This window comes from Branchiostoma floridae, chromosome 9 (genome assembly GCF_000003815.2).
Source record: "Branchiostoma floridae strain S238N-H82 chromosome 9, Bfl_VNyyK, whole genome shotgun sequence".
Lineage (NCBI taxonomy): Eukaryota > Metazoa > Chordata > Leptocardii > Amphioxiformes > Branchiostomatidae > Branchiostoma > Branchiostoma floridae.
The window spans coordinates 18,549,621-18,575,178 of record NC_049987.1 but is presented as its reverse complement, the minus strand read 5'-3'; the positions used below and the strand labels follow the sequence as shown (position 1 = coordinate 18,575,178).

Here is a 25,558-nt window from a genome sequence, read left to right as displayed (position 1 = left end):
ATTTCAAGATCAAGTTGATGTTATCTACATAATTTCGTAGCTCACAGTTTTAACCCTACTCTAACTTTCTCCTAGTGGGTTTGACTGTCACCCATGGAGTGGTGATGGCCCAGCTGTATACCCAGGGTCAGTGTATGGGACCTCACATGTTCATCATGCAGCTCAGAAGTCTGGAAAACCACAAACCCTTACCAGGTATGCTTTTCTGTTGACATGATGATTGTACCTTATGATATAGGACATGATAGTGTTCTATATGCATACAGGTGTTCCAGACTGGTGCACAACTTGGGTTATCACATACACGTATAGGGTTCTACTGTTATCACAGTCTCAGTCTGGCTCTCATAGAGTCTTCAAATGCACTTCAAGTGTGGCATTGTGGAAAATTTGAATACAAGATTGGGATGTTAGAATGGTCATATTTTCTCAACTTCTGAAATATTGGCTGTTGGGTGGTCTGGCTGGTACCTTTAGTAGATCTGAAATACAAAGCTTTGTACTCATGAATTAATAGTAAACAAAATAAGTGTATGTGGTAAAAAAAAAGAAGATTCTTTATGAAGAAAAAGATGTTTTATACTCTCATATCAGGCCCACTGCTATGCATTCCTAAAATGTTAGCACTGGCCAATCAGATTATATATTACTTATCCTCCGGTTGTTTAAGGGAAAGTTACTATAGCCTCTTGATCATAAGCATCAACAATTGGCTGAGTTCCCTGACTCAATTTCTCCCATATACATTTCCTATCTCAGCCTTTCAACTATACATGTCATGCCATCAAACCTTTATTGCTGTGTTGTATCATGATCAGGTATCACTGTTGGAGACATTGGTCCCAAATATGGCTGCAATGACGGGGACAACGGCTTTGTTAGGTTTGACCAAGTGCGCATCCCTCGTGACAACATGCTCATGAGGTTTGCACAGGTAATTATAACATCATCATACATTGTATTTGTGAATCACTTTGTATTACATAGTATCATGAATAAATTGAAATGTGGTAAATTTCTATTACAACCTTAAAGTACCTTAAATAGCAGCTCCCTACCGAGATTAATACCAGTTCACCTTCATCCACTGGCTATATATAACTTAATAATATTGCAGTTTTAAAAATGATATTTCGGAATATTGAGTCAACATAATATTCAATTGGTATCAAATTGCTTTATTTTGAAAATATTGCTATTTCAAAGTTAACCATTGTCTAATTGATATCAGTAAATACCATCATGGTATCCATGCAGATATATCCCAATAGCGTTCAGTGTGACGGACTCCCGACCATTTCAAAATATGGATGTGGATGAAAAACAAATTTTTTATCACGCACTCTTCAGGTTGCTGAGGACGGTACCTACTCCATGGTGTTGGATCCCAGACTGACCTACGGCACCATGGTCAACATGAGGGTCCAGTTGACAGAGCGGTCAAACACGTCTCTGGCCAGGGCAGTGACCATCGCCATCCGATACAGCTGTGTCAGGCGTCAGTCAGAGTTAACACCCGGGTATATCTATCTATCTTTATCCTAGCTCCCGTTGCCTCCAATGATCATTTCAAATAAGAATAATCTGGCCTGTTTTTGCCATTACGTCCTGCATGATGTCTGTGGAATTAAATGTTTTGTAGAAGCAGTGAAATGGGGATCAAATTTCAAAACACCTGTTTGAATCCCGTTATGAGCTAGGTCTGCCAAAACCCTCGCCTCTATGTTACACAAGTATTCAAATGCCAATTGTTTCAATCTTTTCTATATTGTTCACAGGTGCCAGACTATTCTGCATTGATGGAGTTTATTAGGAGCTAGAATAGGGTGAATACCAGCATGAGGCTACAATGTATATCAATGTAAAAAGTCACAAACAATTGTCATTATACTGACATCAGTAAGAGAATTTTGAAGTCCAAATATGATACACAAACAAAATGTATGTGACTGTCAAAAAATCAGAAGTCCAGAGTGGAGACAATCACGATTCCTACTCGTTCATCTTGTGAAATTCAATTTGAAAATGTTTTGATTTTGTTTTGTTAAGCCAAAAAAGATGTATTCTGAGCATGAAAATGGATTCTGGCCAGATTTTTCAGAAACACCTCTTGCAGTGGTTTTCAATCATTTCGTAGTTTGATATAGATTTGGTGAATTGTCATCATGAATCCAGCTTACATCCTAATATATGGGGTCATAGTTCTACTATAAATGATCTTATGTCATACCTGTCACGTGAAAATGTTCGATACGAGTGTTCTGGACCGGGCCATAACTTCCATATCACACAGGTTCAAAAGTTGTATCACACAGACTTCCTTCAAGTAAATCGAACCATTTGGAGCGGGCCGAGTGTGGCATGGTTGGCAATTCGAATACTTGATTCGGACGTTGGACGTTGGTACCTAGGGTTATACGGAATATACCGTGTTGAATTCTATATTAATCATGAGAAACATACATTTTACGTTATACAGAGAGCCCGAGCCCCAGATCCTGGACTACCAGACCCAGCAGTATAAACTGTTCCCCCATCTGGCTGCAGCCTATGGCTTCTGGTTCACCATCCAGAACCTAGAGGCTCATTATGAACGGGTCAACTCCAAACTGCAAGAAGGAGACACCTCCGGTCTCCAAGAGGTAATGACTCTTCAATCAAATATTATGCATTATATTAAGTCTTGAAATATCTGTGTTGTACCCCCCTCACATTAGATAAAAATCACTCGGACGACGAGTCTGCGAGCTCTAAATTATGAGGAGGTTAGTACGAGGAGGTATGACCCTGACGGGAAGGGGGGAACTCTGCCATTTCTTCGCCGGCATCAGGGTCATGCCTCCTCGTAATTTAGAGCTTGCAGACTCGTTGTCTGATCGATTTTCGCCTAATGTGAGGGGGGTATTACAGCTTACAATGTACCATCATCGATGAAGGTTAGACATCCAGGTATTAAGACACACCAAAAGGCAGCAACTGAATATTATTTTGGAAATATTTCTTACATATTTCACATGTGAAGTTAATCATAACTGGAGGGAGAAAAATGGCAAAAAAAGTTTCTTTTGAATTAGTAACTGACAACATTGCTAGTACATTTTGTTTGTATATTATATATCATATGTGAAGCAGTAACAGTGAATCAGCTGTTCACTCACTCACTCATGGCCTATAGGACCACATTGGTGGAGGAAATTTTCAACGTTTGCTTGCAAATTGCTTTCCCCTTGTTGAATGAATTTTGCAAAGTCATACTGTACAGTACAGTTGCCTAGTTGAGTCCCTTTTGGATGAACGGTCTCCATTTTGGGACCAAAACTTACAGGTTGAGTGATGGGCCCATGCACAGACGTCAACTGCATGTATGCGCTAAGGTAGAAGCGTTTGAACCAGAGTAAGACTAATAAGGGTAGATTATTTTTCATTTATTAGGAAATGTGACAAATACATTACATCAGGGTTGTAGCTAGCCTGAAATCATTTTCCGTCCCCTTGATTTTGAATCCTATCGAGCGCTGAAGGCACAACGTTCCTAGAGGAGTCTGGGGGCATGCTTCCCTGGAAGATTTTGAAATCTAGACCCTCAGAAATGCTATTTCTTGGATTTTGAGGTGTAAATTTTGCTGGTAGACTAAGTTATTCATCTTTTTTGGTGAAAAATTACACAAGAGAGACAGTTTTTTTTTATATCTTTACTGACTTTACATAATGATTTTTGTCCATCACTGAGGATGGCATGGGCAAAAATATTTTCCGTCCCGAGCTGCAAAATTCCGTCAAAGAACGGAAGGACGGGTGCTGGCTACAACCCTGCATTACACAGACTCACAGGCAGCATTGCTGATAATGGAGTCTACTGATCGATTCCAGGCTACATTGTCTTGTTTCCCATCTTTCTCTCATTGTGTATTCAGTTACATGCCCTGACTGCTGGCCTGAAGGCCTACACCACCTTGGAAGCACACCAAGGCATAGAGGAGTGCAGACTGGCCTGTGGTGGACACGGGTACTCTCACGCCAGCGGACTGGTCTACCTGCTGACCAGCCAGGCCGTCACAGTGACCGGTGAGGGAGAGACGACAGTCATGCTGCTTCAGTTAGCAAGGTCTGTGGTCATGAAAATATGCCAAACTGTCTGAAGGATCCCCTTTCTTAGACAGCAATTGCACTTCACTCTTACTGCAAACTAAACCAGATGTGTGAAACCTTCGATAATTTCTATTCTGTGAATATCACACAAAATGAAATGTACTAGAATTTAAAAGACAGCAAAGCTTTAAAAAAAATTAATTGTATGCAAATTTGTTGACTCATTGCAATCTTATGTTGCAGAGAGAGCATGGTTATGGGGATGCCCTAGTGGAAAGAGGGTATTTGTTTGTTTGTATTGCATATTTGTGGTCCATTTGTGGCTACGTGGATCAACTTCCGTGGATCTCAGAACAGGGGTTTTATCCTAGAGTCGGCCCAAGTTGAACATGTTTTGCTGGATTGCACTAATCATTTCAGATGTTAAAGCCAGGTCACATTTATAATATTTGCACTAAGCACCTATCAAAAAGTGTCATGATATTTTGTTCTCAGTTTGAGGTTTACAACATGTACCTTATAAGGCTTATGTCGTACATTTGTAGGCCTGGATGTAACCCCAGGTGAGAGAAAATGTCGTTCCGCCAAACCTGATATTGTCTCTGAACTTCTATCTCTTGTTGTCAGTAGAGAATTCATGGAGTGTAAAACACTTTTTTGCGAAGCAAAAAATGTCATCTTTGATATCACTATCCAAAACTTTTCGCCTTCCAATATTGTAGGTTCTCCTACCACCTTCCTCATCAGGTCAATTCTGCTTCCCACGGCTAAGTGGCACTGCAGAGGGGAGGGTACAGTCCCAAATGTAACTAAGTTTGTATCCCCCATCATCACAATTCTTGTTTCCTCTATTAGGTATCTGGTGAAATGTTATGCTAAGTCCCAGGCTGGAGCTAAACTCCCCTCCACAGTCAGCTACCTCCAGATGGTACAGTCAGCTGCAGTGTCAGGTGGGACTACAAGGGACATCAACAACTTTGACGTCCTAACTAAAGCTTACCAACACAGAGCTGCAAGGTATTAATTCTTTGTTTGCTTATTACCTCCCTTGCTGAAAATAAACAAGACAATAACCAGTGCTGCAAAACTTGCACAACTCATATGTGTGGCCCAAGAGCTATAGGAACTTAGATGGGCACTGCCCATACACAGTGAATTGGAAAGGATTTTATATCTTATATAACCTGCAAAGAAAAGCCTAACACATTTATGCAGTACAATGTAGTTAATAGGGTGACCCAATTCGCTTTATGATAGTTAATGTATAAAATGTACACAAGCCATTATAACAAAATGTCACCTTGCACTATACCTACGTACATGTACCTAGTCTCCTGATCTCAAGTTTATTGGGAAGGGAGGAAAAGGTAGACATGAAGATAGAGAGCCGGGCTTAGAGATATAGAGCACCACAGTCAATAACAAAAAAAAGACAGTCCTCAGTCTGATGACAGCTGAAAAAGAAGTGAGATAGATAAAGGAACTACACTGTAACTGAAACTTATCAGTGACTTTTATTTGTTGTTCTATTGTTGTCAGACTTGTGAAAGTTGCTACTGAAGGAGTCAGGTTCAAGGTCACGAGTGAAGGTCAGTCTGAAGCAGAAGCCTGGAACAACAGTTTGGTGTCACTGGTCAAGTGTGCAGAGGTGAGTCAGGTGGGGGAGGGGGGCATTATTTTGTTGGAAAGCTAAAATGGCATGTTTTAGCTACAAATGACAAACTTTTAGATGAAACGCAGTGCTTGAAATACCCACTTGCAAATGCAGCATTAACACATTTTGCTTGGCCTAACTTGATTTTAAAACCCAGGTAGCTCAGTGCGCAACTGGAAATTTTGCACTTGGTCTCCAGGGAAGTTGGAAAAACTGCTTTTCCCCCACCTACCTGCATAATCTTTTGTATCTACATGTATTTCTTTGTAACTTTATTAAAGATAAAACATAAGTGAGTTACACATAACTGGAAGAAAACATCATGGATAAGCCATGGATAAGTAGCTGATTTGAAATAATAACTTGGAAGTGGAGCAACCTGAAATGTTGATGGTGCAACCTGGCTGAAAATTATTTCAAGCACTGAAAATACATGACTGTGTTATTTCTGTCACATTTGGTACTTTGTTGGCCTTGAACATTACCATTAAGGATTTTGATCATTATTGATTGTATTTATTTAGTCCAGCATACATGACTGTATAGTCACCAAATTTGTTCATGCCTAAACTGATTCTATATCATTCCAGTATTTTGAAATGATGGGTATGAATTGTATGATGATTTCTGAAATTGTCATTAAACTACTAAAGTTCGAGACTGCATTAGATCCCAATATTATTATTTAAACCTAAACTTACATGTTCTTGCGATACAAATTTGCTCACACATGCGTTCTGTTCTTCTTTCACACCCAGGCTCACAGCCAGTTTTTTGTGGTGAAAACGTTTGTAGAGGCCGTCAGGACCGTTGACGCGGATGACTCCGTCAGAGCCGTTCTGAACACTCTCTGTCAGCTGTACGCCCTTCATGGAATCTGTGAACATGCTGGAGACTTCCTGCAGGTATATATGATCATTATGAGAACTAAATGCCTTGGCTATAAAGTGTCCACAAACTCCAATGGCAGTCCAATATTATCAGTAAAATGTCCTTGTGGTGTATTGTTTGGCCCCTCGATGTATGTTGGTTGCAGATCCTAGTACATTATGGTAATTGATATTAGAAAGAAGACTGAACATTACTTTATTGTACATGTATATAAATACTTTAAAAAGACTGGGACTTACCCAAATCTTTATGGCTTTATCAGCCTTGTTCCCGGAATGGACCCATCTACAGTAGCTTCCGGGACGTGATGTTGTAGACACATGACTGCTGCAACAGGTCCTGCCGGATAACCTGTGTCGCCACCCGTCCCTGTTATCTGGTTATCTGACACTTACAGATAACCAACACAGATTAACTTTCATGCTATGTATTTGATATGTTTATTTCCTATTTCCATACTCCCTACATCTACACTTAGGATGGCTACTTGACAGGACCAGATCTCCAGTTAGCCCGTTCTGAGATGTGCTCGCTACTTTCGAAGGTCCGCTCTGATGCCGTGCCTCTGGTCGACGCCTTCGACTTCCCCGACCAGATACTGCAGTCCGTACTCGGCCGTTACGACGGCAGGGTCTACGAACATCTTTACGAATGGGCGAAGAAGTCTCCTTTAAACAAGTCTCAGGTATGCTCACAACTACTGTCAAGGCAGGAAATATCCAATTCTGAGATGTAAATCACGGTCAATGCAAAAGTGCGACAAAAGTTAAGAAAATTTTGGTGTAGATCAAACCAAAACAGTTCCAACGTCCCAATCCTGTGTTCAAAGTTCCAACAGCAACGTATGTGAAGGGTTTTGTAATAATTTTCTTTACTTATGAAAGCCCTTGTGATACATAAAGTAGAAGCCCAGTCCCCAGGTCGAACTATATAATAATTATGTACCAGGGGTGATAGTTATAGGGGATTCACCATGTGGTATTCTCTTTGTAAAAGATATACATGTACATGTATGACAGTATATGTACATTGATCATCAGAGGATATTGATAAGTTTTTCACATTACTGATCCTTCCTCAAAAGCATTCTTCAGTTTCTTTCAGAATGACGCCAACACACTACAGTAATTTTTAGTGAATGATTTTCATGTTCAATTTGTATATCTCAACTGCATGCCTCCAATATTGATATTTTGCAATTCATAAACAGTCTGTAACAGTTTTTTTTTTCTCATCTGACTTGTAGGTACATGAGTCGTACTACAAGTACCTTCAGCCCTTCTTACAGAAGAACAGGGCCAAGCTGTGAATGAAATCTTGAAGATTCCTTCCTTGAATTATAAGATATGGAAAAGAAAGTCATAGACCCTTGTTTTTTAGACTCAGGGATTGTGCAAATAATATCTTGTTGGCTGTTTCTTGCCCACAAGTCTTTAACTTAATAATGTTTTATATTCTAAATGGATGATATTCTAATGAAATATTTGATATTATAGAATGTTGAGTCTATGTTTTAGTTGAGATCATACCTTCCAGTAGGTAATGAAATATCACTGATTTTATTGTCTATGTTGGCATAAGTACCATCATCTAGAGTACAAAAGTTTGTATGATTTTAAGTTAGATAACACAGTTTATATGTCACAGTAGAGATTGTGATTCAGGCCAATTAACAGATCGCGATCAGTGTCTCTCCTAGGACAGACTGCGATCGGGATCTATCCTAACACAATCAGCAATTCTGCCTTAAGTTTTTTACAGATTGTTATCACAATTTGTCCTTATATAGAACAGACTCGAATTCTAAGGACAATCTCCAATTCTACTAAGAAGAAATTCTGATAGAATTTTTTTTCAAAAATATAACGAATTTTAACTTGAAAGTTCATCAGTGTTGGTAGATGACATTCTGGAAAAGTTAAGCTGCAATTTCCAACACGAAAATTGGACGTTCCCAACTTTCGACTGAACAGCTCCAGTCTTGTCATTGTCGCACGATTTAGTCCGTGTCATGGAAATAGTTATAAAACTAAATTAATCCAAAAACAACATGTGATACATGTATACAGATACATACAGAGGCTTAATCTGAAAACGGCCGGAAAAGAATTAGATAATTATACAAGACTAGGCCATGTGAATCAGTCTCCCTCCCTACGTATTTGAGAGCCCGTTGCTCTATTCAACGACGTACCTCTTAGGCAAAATATAACATTTTAAACAGGTCAATTGTATGCATAAGTCTTGTACATAAGATACATGCATGTAGAGTCTAGACAAATTGATTATGTCGTTATTTTGTGCTAGTTGAAATAAATTTGATACAAATTTTGTTTGCGCATTGGTCCTACTGTAATTGTCTATAAAAAAGAATGTCAAAATGGCGATTAATTTTATTCCTTTACAGGACGTACCAAGAGTCTGAAATCCCACCACCCCTGAAAATTTTCTTTAAGATCGTCTACCTATTTTTTTTCATAAAACGTGTCTTTAAAATCATGAAATTGGCATTGAGGCATGGTGCAGAAGATGCATTTTGGCTTAGCCTTTTACATTTTGTATTAGTATGCATCAGAATCTAAATAAGAACGTCTTTTGTAATTCAACATTAGCAGATGTAGCCTTACCAATACTTCAAGAATACTGGGACTCATTAAATTAAAGTATCTTAGATGTACTTGTACAATGTTACACAGAAGCCTCTATACATGAAGACCTTGTATGCTCGAACTATTCATATGTTTTCTAATTTCAAGAACATGTGTTGTTGTTTTTTAATATATACACAGTAACATTATATTTTATATACTGTATATACTGGATAAAATCACGAAGAGCACTAATCTCACAAAATTTCAAGAAATTTTCATAATGGTCACTTTGTCTTTCGGCGATTCAATCATGACCAACTGTCCTTCTGTACCCATGGCAATACTGATGAGCGGGTCCACATCAGTAGCGATGTGCCGGATGAACCTCCCGCGGCTTGTGAACAGCTCCACCCGCTGGTTTCCCGAGTCAGCCACGATGATGTGACGAGAACTGTCCGTACAGATGTCAACGGGGACGCTCAGCTGGCCTTTGTTGCTCCCTTTCCCTGCAAACTTGAGCAGGAATCGCCCATTTTCCTGATACATGTAGGTGTAGGCAGTGTGGGAGAGTGCCACTAGGATGTAGCCTTCTTTGTCAACTGCGATGCCCGTTGGGTACATCAAGCCTTGCCGCCGGCCAAAACTTCGAACCAGCACCCCGTTCATCAAGAACACCTTCACTGCCCCACGATTCCCGATCGTTTCTGTCACAACGGCTCGATTGTACTCCCTGTTCAGAGCAAGTCTACGAGGGGTTGAGACGCAGGGAATGGCAAAACCGTTTTCAAGTTGAAAGTCCCTTCAACATCGTACAACGCCACGTAATGGGACACGTTGTCCCCGCCAACGACCCATACGTCGTCGTTGTAGGCGGTACCGAAAGCAACATCGTGGGGGTAGATCTGAGTCTTGTCCCACCCTTCCACCACGACTGTTGCGAAGTGCAGGAGGTAGACACCACGACTGTCATAGATGTTGATTTGCCCCCCTTTTAAAGCCACGGCTATTTTCCCACTTGTGGAGACTCTGTCGGGACGACCGTCCACACCAAAGGTTTTTGTCATGATTGGTGTCACCTTTATGTCTGGGGAGGTAAAATATTGCTGGTATTAAAAATCTACCTCAGCCTTTTTACGGCTTACTTTTTATCACCATCACTGTTTTTGAGGCTCGTGGAAATGAGTAGTCAATATGGTTCATTTTTCCTTAAACGTTTGCACTATTCTCCAATCTTGACTCTCACTCTGTATCTGTAATACCCGATCAAAGTTTGAAGATGTCGGTAATACAGTTCTGATATTTCATTTTGACCGCTGATCTCTAACGTTCACTTTAAGTTACCTCAGTTGATTGTGTTACTTTTCTGTTTACCAATTGTATAGTTTTGTTGATTATGTTTGTTTTTATTGTAGATATATATGTTTCGGACTCCAGGAAGAATAGCGGTACTATTTATGTGGTAACGCTAATGGAGATCCCAATAAAACAAACAAACAAAAATACATATCCGAAATGATAGTCTTACCTGCAGTCGTTTCTGACTGTGCCATTCTTGTTGAAGTGCGATTCCCAGAGCTTGAGTTTGAATAGACCTTTAGTGAAAAAAGGCAGACATCTCGTCAATAAAATGGCCCCTATGGAGAGGCACAAGAGGCCCCGATTTCGAAACCTGCCATGTCACCGATATTGTGCCCTGGGAAAAGGCACTTTACACGACTTTTCTCACTTTACTCAGGTGAAAAATGACTGCCTAGCTTCGGCTAGGGACGTCCTTCGGAAAGTACTAGTATCGGGGAGAGCCACACTTCAGGCACGTTAAAGAACCCACCACACTTATCCGGATCCGGATCAAAACTTACAGTCTGGACTCCGAGTTGACATCTTGCAAAGGTGATAGTCACATGTTATGTAAATCCTTCCACAAATGTGGTAAAACTAAAAAAATAAATATTAAGTGTAACTTACATCGATATCAGTTGTGACATCACCCACCGTTGTCAACGACTTTGGAGCATCAGATGAGGTGCTCAACATCCACGTAGCGGGTGACTGATTTGTATCGGGACCAGGCCAGACAAATGTAGAAGGCTGTAATAAACGATATATCAAATTGTGTATATCACTACATGATTTCAATACATGTCACTATATGCTGCCAATATTACTATAAAGATGTTTGTAGTTTTCTAAGTGAAACGTTATACAATGTTTTTGGAAGTTGTTTTTTTTATATAAAAGGTACAGACACATGCGAATGATGTCCTGATTTTAAGTCACAAGCTCTGAAACGCAGAAACGCTTGGAAGGACAAGGAGCCTCTGATGTCTTTAGACCAAATTGTCCGATGACAAAACTATAACTACAGAGTGCCTTGTAACTATAACTATGAATACTTCAGCATCCAGGTAATAAGATATGCCCAAAAGCAGTTTCTCAAACAACTGGATATATATGGTTTTGGAAACGGTCGGACGTTTTAGATAGCATCCACTATCTTTCGTCATTGTCACCCAAACTGGTCTTTTATACCCTTACCTTATTTCCTATTGGACATCTAAAATTGTCTTCATTCTTAGTAAGGGTATTGAAGACCAGTTTCTTCCAGATCACTTCATTGTCACTGACAAAAGATAGCGGATGGTATCTGAAAAGACCGTACGTTTCCAAAATCATATCCAGTTGCCTGTGAGTAACTGCTTTTTGGCAAAACTTGCAGGTCTTTCTGTGCTTCTTCATACATATGTTTCAACAAAATCAAAGTAAAAAGGAAACTTCCCATGTGCTTGTGCTCGTCAGGAGGTAGTACCCTCGTCAACAGCAGAAGCCCGACGACGATCAAGGCGGCAACAAATATGACGATTGCCGCAACCTTGAATTGTTGAAGCCGGCAGACCAGGATGCTTGCTAGATAAAATCGCTCATTGGATTGGATATAGGAGAATTCTTGTACACAACCAGGTTGAACTTATTTGCTTACGGTTTTGTGTCTATCAGACACCTTCCTCAGAGCTTCTGACTGGAGTTCTGCTTCTCGCCGCTATATGTAGCTGATGTAGGTGGCGCTTTTTAGGCGAGAACGCTCTCCTAAATATGGCCAAGTTTGTATCCCCCTCGTCCCGGTTCATCACTGGGGTTGGCATTCTTATCCATACTGCATCTTTAATCCACAAAATCCAGCCGCAAAAGCGCCACCTACATCGGCTACATATAGCGGCGAGAAGCAGAACTCCAGATAGAAGCTCTGAGGAAGGTTTCTGATGGACACCGAAACGTAAGCAAGTTCAACTTGTTTGTGTACAAGAATTCTCCTATATTCTACCAACCTGATGAAATTATTTTTGGACGCTCATTAGATCGTACAAACAGAGATCGCATGTCCTAGATTTGTCTGCAGAGAGGGGATAACTCACCGGACTGTACGTTGACGGAGTCACTGCGTTCTACATTAAATTTGTGTTATCTTTATATCGCGATATCATGCTTAACACACAAGTATGACCAGAAAGACAACAACTATCACAAAACGTAAAAATGTTTGTTTTCATCGATAATATTGCTAAATGAGCGCTGCGTAAATCAAAGTAGCGTAAATTCAGCGAGATACCCCCTTTACAATCTACCACCATTGACTTACCATGTTTAGAAATTATACAGAAATGCATTAGTATACCAAATGTATTCTTTCATTCCGATGACTACTACAAAGTCTGCGGAATAGGGTGAAACTGCACGTAAAGTAGGATCACGGCAAAAAGGTGTATGGTTGGTAGTGTATTTGAAATCTAGCATAACAAGAGTTCGGAGACCTCAAACCTCCATGAAATATTCTGATTATGCAAATGACTTGCACATCTGCACAATTTATGCCTGGTCATGTACACCTTTGAATAATTAACGCAGGTCACAATGTTGAAAATCCAACCATTTACTACATGTACTTAGATGAATTAGGACACTTTCACATTGATTATGCAACTTAGAGACTTATTTGCATAATTGGTATCTGCTAATCTTCCACCAGCCACAAATTACATATGTTAATAGTACAATGTATTTGAGTCCTATAATGGAAAATACTGGAAATATAGGTTTTCCTCATTAAGTATGTAAATCAATTCCAAATTTGCATAACTGTGTTGTCGATGTAATTGTACTCATGATCACTGATGTAAGTGTCGTCTTTGTCACCATCCCTTGTTTCAGTTGTCTTGTTTTGGTCTTTTGAAATGTATTCGTCGTCGTCGTTGACTTTGGTACTGGACTCATCTATGAAATACGAATGCCCTCGATTAATTGTCATTATATTATTTACATTATATAAAAACTGAATGAATTGAATTGGATTTTCATAACAAAAAGCAATGTGATTCCAAGCATATATTAGTCAGCTAAACTATATTAATTGCTTTTGCCAAGAAGGTTATGTTTTCGTTAACGTTTGTATTTGTCTCAGCGTGTGTGTGTTTGGGGGGGGGGGGGATTCGGGGCATTGTTATCGTTATTATCTTTTCAGAATGTCTAACAAAATTCAAATCATTATGATCTTTAACCAGCTAGGTGAGAGAGAAGGAAAAAACATGGTCAATCGAGCCGTGACCTGAGCTGTGCGCATCACCTTCACTTCTGAAAGTCTTACACCCGCTTCTTCCAAGTTGAAATTTGAAGGGAATCCTCAACAACTATTTAATGTATAAATATCTAGTGCACCCCTTCACCCAAATTTAGGTCATTAAAAAGCCAGGGTACTCCAGAAAACATGACTATGTTAGACAGTCGTTTCATGGTGGGCACAGACCCATTGTAATAGCATCACTATTTGTTTTTTTAGAAAATTATTTTTTACCCAACATATTAAGGATCCACAATTTTTTGTCATCATATTTTGAATATGAGTGAAAAACGTCAACTGGTCATGCCAAAATATGTTAAAAACAGATAATAAACGATGTTTGGTAGTTCTATAGATTTGAGTGACGTCACAAAATCACGTGATAATTCCTATAAGCTGGGCATCTGACATGGTTATCATGCAAAACAATAAAGTAGAAGAATCAACCTTTTCAAAAAAGTCAGTTACCCTTTGTCCGGACGTCCGTTTTGGACCAAGATAGTTACATCAAAGTTACGGCCATATAACTGATCGAAAGGAGAATCTGCAGGTGTCAGAGGCCTTAAACTACCTGAGAAAACAGATTTTTCAGTGTTGTCACTGAATATTCTTAACTTTCATACGTCATGAGGTCAAGATTACAAAGTGTGCGTTACTTTTATCACTTGAATTTTATACTAAAACCCCTCAACAGAAAGAAGAAGGTAATTTGACTGCCAAAAATTACTTAGTTACTTTTCCAAAAGGCTTTGAAACAATGGGCTTCACCTCGAATATAGGGATCTTGAAAGCTACTTTTTCAGTGTTGTCACTATATATTCTTAACTTTCATACTCAGTGCGTCAAGATTACAAAGTGTACGTTACTTTTGTTACTTGAAATTTATACTACAACCCCTCGACAGAACGTAGATGTTACTTGACTGCTGAAAATTAATTAGTAACTTTTCCACAGGGCTTTAAAACAATAGGCCTGACCCCAAATGTTTGGGATCTGAAAAGCAACTTTTTCAGTGTTGTCACTGTATATTCTTAAATTTCATACGTCATGGCATCAAGACTACAAAGTGTGCGTTACTTTAATCGTTTGAATTTTAAACGACAACCCCTCGACAGAAAGAAGAAAGCCATTTGACTGCCAAACATTACTTCTTTACTTTAAATTTCCACAAAGCTTTAAAACAATGGACCTTCCTCCGAATGTCGGGAATCTGAAAATGTACTTTTTCAGTGTTGTCACTGTATATTCTTAGCTTTCATACGTCATAGCGTCAATATTACAAAATGTGCGTTATTTTTATCATTTGAATTTTAAACAGCAACCCCTCGACAGAATGTAGAAAGCCATTTGACTGCCAAAAATTACTTAGTTACTTTTCCACAAGGCTTCTGAACAATGGGCCTCACCCCGAATGTCGTGGATCTGGAAAGCTACTTTTACAGTGTTGACACTATATATTCTTAACTTTCGAATTCATACGTGATGGCGTCAAGATTACAAAATGTGCGTTACTTTTATCGCTTGAATTTTATTCTAAAACCCCTCAACAGAACGTAGATGCAAGTTGACTTTTTAAAAATTACTTAGTTACTTTTTCACAAGGCTTTAATACAATCGGCCTCACCCCGAATGTCGAAGATCTGTAAAGCTACTTTTCAGTGTTGTCACTCTATATTCGTAGCTTTCATACGTCATGGAGTCTATATTATAAAGTGTGCGTCACTTTTATCACTTGAATTTCTTGGTAGATCCCCTCGAGAGAACGTAGAAAGCCATTTGACTGCCAAACATTACTTAGTAACTTTTTCGCAAGGCTTTAAAACAATGGGCTTCACCCTGAAAGTAGGGGATCTGGAAAGCTACTTTTTCAGTGTAGTCACTTCCATACATCATGGCGGATTACAAAGTGTGCGTTACTTTTATCACTTGAATTTGATACTAGAAACACTCGACAGAACGACGAAAGCTATTTGACTGCCAAAAATTACTCAGTCTCTATTTCACAAGGCTTTAAAACAATGGTCCTCACCCCAAATGTTGGGTATCGGGAAAGCTACTTTTTCAGTGTTGTCTCATATGGCAGGCACAGGGAGCGCTCCTTACCCCACACGTATTTTTAGATCAAAGTGTATCTTGTAATCAAACCCATCTGTCTTTTGTGCAATTGTTCCATCCAGCATGTGTGCATAGGTTTTGACCTCTGACCGGTAAAATCAGTCTATCGGTCATTTGTTTTATCCCCTTACCCAGTTTAAAGTACCAACGCTCAAAGAGACAAATTTGTTGCTCCAGGGTAACTCTAGCCTTGTCACCAAACCACCGGAGGTTCATCGGTATCTCTACGGTGCTTTGGTGTTGCCTGCCCGCCCAGCTCATTTGCGCACGCGGGGAATTTTCTACAATGAAGTCGCACTAGTGTGGCAGGGATCTAATTTGAAAACTAGGACAGTGATGTATACATGGCTCAAAGCGTGGGACTTTAACCTCATTATCTCTCACCTTCAGCTGCAGCCCCGTGTCACGCCAAATACGCGCCGCCTCCCACACTGTCCTAATACCTTTTTGGGGGGAGGGGGGTATGTACTTTTAAGCAAAACTCAAAGTAAATTTTGCAAGGGGGGCTGTGGAGATTAACTATAATCCCTGTCCAACGCTAACCCTGTTCTAGACCTTAACCCTAACCTAATCCAGAACCTAACTCTAACCTAAGTTACCCTTAACCCCAAACCATGATCCAACCCTTACGTACATTGCATACTCTTGCTGTTACCCAAATCCACGCTGGCGCAGTGTCTCATCTGACAATTATTTTATAAGACACATATTTGCCGCGACACCTGTCGGGTACACGTTCAGTTTCAGATATTTGGACAGCACCTATATACGACAGACGTATCTGCGACAATGTCGATTTTGAGCTACATATACATGTTTTCAACGTTCGGAAGCCTACAGGTGGCATTACTAGCCGTACTGTGTGTCATCGGTACACTTGTACTTTGGGGGCGGCCGAGAAACCTGCCACCAGGACCGAGAGGACTGCCGATTGTCGGCAACGCTTTGAGCCTGATCAAAGTAAGTGTGAAGTATTGCATCTTTTTCGAACTATACCTTTAGGTATGCCAGCAATAAATGAACCTTATATTGTTTGACAACCGTACATGGTGCAGCATCTGTATCCCCAGTTGGTCAAAGTCTTAGTCTTTCCTCTCTTCTTTTCCCCTTTTCTTTTCAGGTTGCCAGTACAGCGCTGTTTTAGCGTGTCTTTCCACCGGCACATGCCCTGTGTACTTATTTTACTTTACTCTTCTTTCTGTGATGTTGGTGCTAAGTATGTGTCAACTCATTTTGATACACTTCCCTGTGTGTGATCTCTGTACGTTATGTTTTGTATCCCTCGGAGTACCAGGTTAAGTTTGGTAAGGTTAAAATGGCGCAGTGACACAATATCTAAATTGCGTGTGATTTTTGAACATCGAGTTCCCACGCGTCATGGTGCTTTTAATCAGGGCCATTGTCACAAATATTCACAATTATGACAGGTTGGATGAACCCACCTGTAGCTATTTTCATTGTCAAATGTTACGCAATACTTACATAGTGCCGGTGCAATGGCCGAGTGGTGGAGTTTTCGCCTTGCATTCGGTAGGTCGTGAGTTTGATCCACGGTCGAGTCATACCAAAGACTTTAAAAATGGTACATGCATGCTGCTTTTTCTGCTTAGCACTCAGCATTCGGGAAAGAGTATGGAAGTTGAACACACACCACTACCAGTGGACTAGCCCCCTGCTGTAGTGATTGCACAAAGTTGTGTTGCCCAGGGCTACTGAAACGGAGATGGGCGCCGCCCTGTGCGCCATCAGGCTTGGGAAGGAACTTTGATACCTACAGAGAGAAATTTTAAAAGAAAAGAAAAAAAAACATAACTGTGCGGACAACAGGACCATCACGTACAGAAATCATTGGAACCCAAATTCGACATATGTATTATGTACATCAAAATATCATAATCCCAATACTGAAATTTCAAAATGATGCAGACAAAGATGTCAGGCTAGAAAATGAGCACTTCATACTATAGTGATCCCAGTGGTATCAAAATAATGGACCAAAATCGTGCGTTTTTTTAAATAAATCTGAATGTCTGCAATTTTAAGCTTCGCTGTATGTATCAGCAACCTATTATTTCTTCTACAATTTCGAAACAAAGGACCTCTACAAGTCTAAGATAGGTTAGATTACTGAGGGAAATAAATGGACCCTGTGAGTATGTACGTATTAGTGGCCTTTACCCTGAAACGTTAGGCCTCTCTACGTAAAAGAACCCCAGACACTTGAGCTTACACTTGATCGTAGGGCAGGCCTAGCTTTCTTAACTAATTTACTTAAATGGTGATTGTTGTTTGTTACAAAACGTCCTGTCTCTGATTGCAACTCTTCAGAGAAATATTGTTAACACAAAACGTAATAACCCTCCAAGTAAACACATTATATTGACATTGACATTTGTCGTATTCATAACAGGGTAATCGTCTTTTGCTCTTTGCTGAGTGGTCAAAGAAGTACGGCGATGTGTTCACCGTCCACTATGGGCCGAGACGGACGGTACTTCTCAACAGTTACGCCGCCATCCACGAAGCACTGGTGAAGAACGCCGAGATTTTTTCTAGTCGTCCTGTGAATTCGAGTCAAACTGTACTGAATCCAGAGGAAAATATCTTAGGTAAGAAAAACAAGCTATCAGACGTTCACACTAGCCTCCGTAGCAGACTCTTTGGGGCCTTTTTTTCTGCTCAAAATACACTTTTGCTGGCCATTTCTTTTTATACTGGGTCGCCGATTGCACTTCGGGGCCAATGGATCAGCGACGGCTGGCAATCAGTGACCCAGTACAAAAAGAAATGGCAGCGTAAGTGTATTATGAGCCGAAAAAAGGCCACGGAGAGCCTGCTACGTTCACACCTTAAAGTCATCTTTCCGTCATCATCATGTATACGACAGCGTGGTTTGATTTAACACTTGTTATTAACATGTTTTACTCAATTAACACTTTCACTCGACTAACACATTTCAACACATCAGTCAGTATTGCCCTGAAGAAGGTAGCTGCCGGTCACCGAAATGAACCGGAATTGAACTACGGTAGTGTAAGGAGAGTCTCTTTACTTAGTACAATTTTTCCTATAGACGCTTAACGAATAAATGAATATCTGTTAGGAATAATCGCTGAGCCATACGGCCCAACGTGGAAGAAACACCGGAAGTTCGCCATGATGAGTCTACGCGACTTCGGACTTGGCAAGAGAAGCTTAGAGGGGACGATTCTTGAAGAGGCACGAGCTCTGGGTGACGAGATCTGTCAACAAGATGGTGGCGCCTTTTGCATCTCTCAGATGATGCAGAATGCAGTTTCGAACGTCATCTGTTCAATCGTGTTCGGCTGCCGTTATGAGTATGACGACAAGACATTCAAAGAACTCCTCAAGGCCATGCAACGAGTTGTCTCTGCAAAATTGGTAGAACAATTGGCTCTATGGTACCGTCCAGTTAGTATCCTACCTGGAGTTCGCCAGCCCTGCCAAGAGCTAAAGAACAGTCTTGCTAAGCTTATGGATCACATCAAGGAAAGGATTCAGGAACATGAGGAAACTTTCAACCCGAATGACATCCGAGATTTTATCGACGCATTTCTTCTGGAATCTAAACAACAAGAGACAGACGACAGTCCTACCTTTGCCGAGCAACAGCATGCCACGGTAAGAAGTCGTTTTACATCGATCTGTTATTACAATAAATGTGACGATATAGTTTGAATATTTTTCATAGTACATTTAATATATCAGCTTGTTTATTAAAATGTAATTCAACCTGAATTATGCCACCGATAAATGACATGAATACCTTGCATTAGAACATAAAAAAGGTACCACATCTTATAAAATGTACTCAACTATTGTAAAGTCAACATTTTTGTACCCTACAAGCTGAGGTTCGGCTCCGTCTGTTTTTAACGTATTTACTTTAGTAATTTTTGGCAGGCTTTCTATTTTGTATTGCTTCATTTTCTAAAAAAAACATCGTATTTAGGAATATCAAGTTATCATGTCATTATTTTGACAACGTTGCAATGTGAAACCACCGTGCGTCATCTTGTCTTGCTGCCTCAAATGCCTTATTAAAAACATATAAGTTACCCCGCTGAAATAGGTAAACAAATGTTATAAAACAGAAAAGGAAGCCTGGTCGAGAGAGGTTTCTGTGTATAGTACAGCGTACAGCTCCACCCAAAAAAAATTAAAATGGTAGTGATAAAGAATAAGAAATATAAAAAAATGAAACAGCCTTTTTGTCTTTTTTGTAGGAGATTGACTCTGATATATTATTCGTGTTTCTATTTTCCAAGATCGTCTATCAACTGTTCCTGGCGGGTACTGACACAACATCTACCACCTTACGTTGGGCCCTGCTCTACATGATCCTCCATCCGGACATCCAGGAGAAAGTACAGCAGGAGATAGACAGCGTCCTGGGACCCAACCAGGAGCCGTCAATGGCACATCGTAGTCAGGTAGGGGAGAAATTCCAAATATACAACGTTAAAAAAATACCATATAGTAGTGGTGTACTCGTACTGTGTTAACCCTATTCAGACTGTTTTTTTGTCAATCCTCGACTTTTTAGCCCCGCTCTTTCTGCCGACTTAGGAGAATACAGGTAGACTAACCTGCTAAACTACTGTATGTGCTTCTCAGCACTCTGCTGACCACCAAATTTTCAGACAATAATGTAGCTAAAATATCGAAAGTTTTGAAGAGACTTAGGCTATGATGACCTAATACGGCTTATTCATGACGTCATCATTTTGATTGTATTGGCTATCATGCATGTCTAAGATACCAGTTGGGCTCCGCCATCTTATATCCACCACCTTGAATTTTCATAAATACATTTTTTGCAACAGATAATCGCAAAGGACAATGAAAATAGACAAAAAACATTTTTGATGAAAATATAACAGGTAGATGGAAATTCTAAGTGATGATAACCTAGTTATTCTCGAGCTGGTCATATGGTCCTCCATTTTGGCCGAAGATGTCATCAGATTAACATAATTTATTCATATTTATTCATGATATATATTCTAAATAACATAAGATTTTATTTATGTAAGAAAATAGCAGTAATATAGCAAATAAACGTGAAAAATACATTGCTAGAATTGAAGTGATCAGTTTTTGTCCAAAATGCCTGTCACGGTTGCAATAGTAAGAACAAAAAAAGTGTTCGAACTTTGTGAAATTGTTGGCAACAATAGTTTAGGAAAAGTCACCAAATTTCTAGCGTTAGCCTTTTTGGCGTTATGCCCCCCTCCCCCGTCTGAACAGGGTTAATCTTAGTACAAAAAAACATAACTTATATTGCATTTCAGAAAAAGCAAAAAAAAAAAGTTGAAAAGAATACGTATTAATGAAAATATTCTAATGACCAAGAAAATGTTCCGAATGCAGATGCCCTACACGGAGGCTACCCTGGCGGAAGTGCTCAGGCTTGCACCCGTTGTGCCCCTAAGTGTTATTCACAGCACAAGCAACGACACAACATTCCGGAGCTACAACATCCCAAAGGTAGGACAAATGGCAGTGAATATACGCCCGTGATTAATTTCATAAATAAATAGATAAATCACGGGTCTTAGTGGCAAGTGTGCAGATGTTGACATACTGGCAGCACCAAATCCGTAGGTGTTTTCGGCACCTTTTGAAAGATTAGCCGTGAGGCTCGGTGGGCGTCACTCCACCGTCATAGGGGCAGGGGCATGGCGAGTATCGACCTCAGGACCTTCTGATTCTGATTCCAACGCTCTAGCCGTTGCGCCACACAGACATAACGCTTGAGAATCCCTGGATAACTGGAAAGGCTGCTTCTCTATTCACACCCAAGACATTTTAAAACTTTCAAGGTTATGGTGACCGTATGTAACCTTCCTTAGGACAATACACATACTAGTATAACATGTATTCATATTTGTTGGCAAAGTTTGACTTCATTATTTACTGCTGTTGGATTTTGTATATATGACTATTTTCCTTATATATATTGTAATACCTCATATAAACGTTTTCATGGGGTTTTAGCGTTATATGTTGAACAAAAGATATATCTTTTAAGACAAACCGGTGCATGGCCGAGTGTTTAGAGTGTTTGCCTTGCATTTGGTAGGTCGTGAGTTCGATCACCGGCAGAGTCATACCAAAGACTTTAAAAATGGTACGTGCTGCTTTCTCTGCTGAACACTCAGCATTCGGGAAAGAGTATGGAAGTTGAACACACACCACTACCAGTGGACTATCCCCCTGCTGTAGTGATTGCACAAAGTTGTGTGGCCCAGGGCTACTGAAACGGAGATGGGCGCCGCCCTGTGCGCCATCAGGCTTGGGAAGGAACTTTGACTTTGACTTGAATCCAAAATGGCGGATAGCTAAACTACAGATGACGTCATTTTACGACTGCATTTTTGACGTCGTTGCGTCGGCTTTTGACAACAGAAGTCTTATAACACTTAGATATTGATAAGAAACCTTTATTGTTACCCTTTTGTGTGAAATAGGCCATGTTGATTTGATTATATGGATGACATCCTCCGGGAACTCCAAAACTGATGCGAGCGAGCGAATAAAAAAAAAGTTTGGCAAAAAAAAAAAAGTTGCCTTCAGTATGAAATCAAAGTGGCCAGGAAGGTTTAACATAGGACTAAACACACACAGTATCGTATACCAACAGTTAGGTGTAGGGACCAAGTACATCATACGGGTGCAAAACATTTTTTTCCTCTTGGACCAATCCGTAAAAACAGACCTGAAAAAACAACAACAGAGGAACAGGTTTTGCCAATTACAAAATGGACACACTATGTCGGCAGCCATTTGGGGTCTAACGGGGGGGCCAAGAACTTGAAGAAGACAACAAGAGCGAACTCAAGTAGAGTTTATAGTCAATTGCACCAAGTTTCTACAGTCAAAGGTACAGAGACAGTTAGCCTTTATTACATGGAGATGGGATTTTAAAATGCAGTGGGAGTCCAATAATCCACCAAACAGATTCCTTTGTAGCAAAATTGACCAATTACCATTGTTTTGAGTATTGCCAGTTCTCAAGTTTCCACAGACAATCAGGTCCAGGTTCATGTCCGGACCTGGAAATGATCCTCTGGACCTGAATTTTCTGTACTGGTACCTCCCCCAACCAACAATAGATTTTTTTCTTTCTGTCCTTTCACATCTTATTCTTTGACTTTAGATTCATTTTGGCATTCTATGGTATTAGTTATCTGTTTTCTGATACTTTTTTTTTCACTCTACGGAATATTTGTGCTCATTTTACAGCTGCTTTGCACAATTTATTGTGTGGTTGAAAACTTTTTTTTTTTGGAAATGGCCGAAAATTGGTGCGAGCGCGGATGTCATCCATATAATCAAATCAACGTGGCCATACTTTTAAAAAATTATAGGAATTTCCCGTTTTAGCAAAACAAAATCAATTAATGACGTCGTAATGACGTCATATTTCGTCCAAATGATATAAAAAAATTCAGGAATTATAAAACTCAATAACCATATCACCCCCTAATAAATTGGCGATCGTACAGTAAGCCGTTTTGAAATTACGAAGGGGGGTCGAATGAGCACCCCCCCCCCCAGTCCAGGGAATGCCAAAAAAAGCCCAATCTGGATAGGGTTAATGTCTTAGTCGTGGATAAAGAACCTTGTGATCTGGTTAAAAGAATACGATCAGTCGTATGAATGCCTGGCGTATAATTTTGTATACAGTATTCACATTACAGTGTAAAATCTAAAACACTGCTTGGAAAGGTCTTTACAAACGCACCTTAAAATAGTATTCAGTGATGACGAAATGGGTTTTCTTTGACCAGGAGTATTTTGGGAGCAACTTGGTTCAGGTATCAAGAGAATACCTCATCATCATCATCATCATCATCATCATCATCATCATCATTATCCTGTCGTAAAAGTATAACTAGTAATCAAAAATGCATTTTTCACACATTTCTCTTAATTGATTAGATACTAGATCTTACCACCATAGAAAAGATTACCGAATGTTTAGTATGTTGACATAGCAATAGTTACTGAATCATGCCGACAATATGTATGTTTTTTTTTCACCTAGAACACGTCGGTGCTCGTGAACATCTGGTCAGTGCACCATGACCCCAAACTGTGGCCGGAGCCGGACAAGTTTGACCCCACTCGTTTCCTTGATGACGCCGGCAAATACGTCAAGAGAGCTGAGGTTATAACCTTCTCCCTCGGTAATATTTCAATTTTGTTTTTTCAATTTGTTATGCGTACTTTCAACGTGCATGTTTGACACAACAACAACGTTAACAACCAATGGAATATTGCATAAAGGCATATTCTTTTACTTGCTTTTGATGCATCCATAAGAATAAGTCAAAATGGCGGTATGGAGAGTGAAATCACAAATCTGTTTTTTTTTTTTTCAAAGGACGTCGTGTCTGTCTTGGTGAGCAGCTGGCCAGAATGGAGCTCTTCCTCATCTTCACAGCTCTGCTGCAGCGCTTCAGCTTTAAGCTGCCAGAGGGCGTCACTAAGCCATCGGAGGAAGGGATACATGGAGCAGTGTACCAACCCGTGCCATTTATGATGACGGCTGAACCAAGGGAATAAAAAAGCACAAGAAAACATGGTACTTTGTACTAGACAGGTACACGCTATATTTCAGCTTAGATTAACGATTAATGAACAAATCCGTTAAACGTGAGTCAAGATATTGAATTTAGGAAGGATGGATTTTGACATTTTTGTTGTTAACTTAATCAATAGCCCCACGGGACTAGTATGGCACGAAGGAGAAATCATGATTATACATACATTTTGTACGGTAACTTACTTGCGAATCAGTCAGGTTTTAATGCCGAACAGAAGATCTTGACACAGCATGTGACACAGTATAATCATTGCAACTACTCTTATCTAATTTGTAATTAGCATATTTGCATATCAATTAGGCAATTTAAGAGCTTAATGACCCATTCTTCATGTTCTTCTTATGCGTAGGTTTCTTTACTCCTACGTTGTATACCAAATATAATAGAAATAGTGGTTGCCACGTGTCTTGCAAATACATGTAGATAATCTTTATTGATTAAGGGTTAACGTTATTATCATATAGCCTACCCAAACTTGCAAACTCCTGTATTAGGCATAGATCTCTTGGTACAATACGTGTGAATTCTTTTGTCGAATTTCTGAAAATTCACATTTGTTCTTTGGTACATACATTTGTAAGGAGATTACAGATTGCATTTTGAAACAAAAATTTCCACAGAAAATATTCGAAACATTGCAGTCTTTGGCTTTTTAGGACAACAAATCTCATTATCAATGTTAACAGAAGGAGCCCCCCCCCCTCTTGCCGTCTGTACTTATTCCCTCTGCTCTGCCATATGTTTCGCTCCTTTTGATTTGCCAATGCCTGCATATACCTGACTTTCTTGTATGTATCGCTCCTTTTGATTGGTCAGAATGAATCGACACTGGTGGCGGTGTCGATGCAAATCGTCACCGGTGCCAGTGTCGATCATTAAGCCACGATAACTCCTATAACAGTAGCCACACTACTCCCGTTTCGTCTGCTTTCAACTTTTTACAACGTGAACATTTGCTCGTTTTATATTCAGT

The 25,558-nt window shown here is 39.8% G+C and overlaps 3 protein-coding genes across 3 annotated transcripts in view; 2 read left to right on the top strand and 1 right to left on the bottom strand.

The window, feature by feature from the left end:
* Positions 1–8,963, top strand: part of LOC118422253 (peroxisomal acyl-coenzyme A oxidase 1-like) — a 10,512-nt gene extending 1,549 nt beyond the window's left edge. The window contains exons 2-11 of the mRNA XM_035829772.1: positions 76–195; positions 819–934; positions 1,351–1,520; positions 2,480–2,642; positions 3,915–4,105; positions 4,945–5,106; positions 5,629–5,737; positions 6,502–6,648; positions 7,113–7,319; positions 7,881–8,963. Of these exons, the coding sequence (XP_035685665.1) occupies positions 76–195; positions 819–934; positions 1,351–1,520; positions 2,480–2,642; positions 3,915–4,105; positions 4,945–5,106; positions 5,629–5,737; positions 6,502–6,648; positions 7,113–7,319; positions 7,881–7,943 (1,448 nt within the window). The 3' untranslated portion in view covers positions 7,944–8,963. The remainder of the gene's footprint in view (positions 1–75; positions 196–818; positions 935–1,350; positions 1,521–2,479; positions 2,643–3,914; positions 4,106–4,944; positions 5,107–5,628; positions 5,738–6,501; positions 6,649–7,112; positions 7,320–7,880) is intronic.
* Positions 8,482–11,397, bottom strand: LOC118422813. The gene is made up of 3 exons (XM_035830590.1): positions 11,191–11,397; positions 10,751–10,817; positions 8,482–10,309 (listed from the first exon to the last, which is right to left on the bottom strand). The coding sequence occupies exons 1-3, from the start codon at positions 11,257–11,259 to the stop codon at positions 9,960–9,962; spliced, it is 486 nt and encodes a 161-aa protein (XP_035686483.1). The 5' UTR covers positions 11,260–11,397; the 3' UTR covers positions 8,482–9,959.
* Positions 11,398–19,023: 7,626 nt separating this feature from the next.
* LOC118423185 (cytochrome P450 2U1-like) lies at positions 19,024–25,252 on the top strand. The gene is made up of 5 exons (XM_035831216.1): positions 19,024–19,591; positions 20,239–20,403; positions 21,344–21,460; positions 24,024–24,165; positions 24,363–25,252. Exons 1-5 carry the CDS (start codon positions 19,106–19,108, stop codon positions 24,542–24,544), a joined length of 1,092 nt encoding a protein of 363 aa, XP_035687109.1. The 5' UTR covers positions 19,024–19,105; the 3' UTR covers positions 24,545–25,252.
* The last annotated feature ends 306 nt before the right edge of the window (positions 25,253–25,558 follow it).

Bases quoted from the DNA above. Each gene is read 5' to 3' on its own strand.
- LOC118422813 (XM_035830590.1), bottom strand. From the start codon at position 11,259: ATGTTGAGCACCTCATCTGATGCTCCAAAGTCGTTGACAACGGTGGGT. The intron at 10,818-11,190 runs GTAAGTTACACT...TTTTCACTAAAG, and splicing joins ATGTCACAACTGATATCGAT to GTCTATTCAAACTCAAGCTC. The intron at 10,310-10,750 runs GTAAGACTATCA...TTACCTCCCCAG, and splicing joins ACAGTCAGAAACGACTGCAG to ACATAAAGGTGACACCAATC.
- LOC118423185 (XM_035831216.1), top strand. From the start codon at position 19,106: ATGATGAGTCTACGCGACTTCGGACTTGGCAAGAGAAGCTTAGAGGGG. The intron at 20,404-21,343 runs GTAGGGGAGAAA...TTCCGAATGCAG, and splicing joins CAATGGCACATCGTAGTCAG to ATGCCCTACACGGAGGCTAC. The intron at 24,166-24,362 runs GTAATATTTCAA...TTTTTTTCAAAG, and splicing joins GGTTATAACCTTCTCCCTCG to GACGTCGTGTCTGTCTTGGT.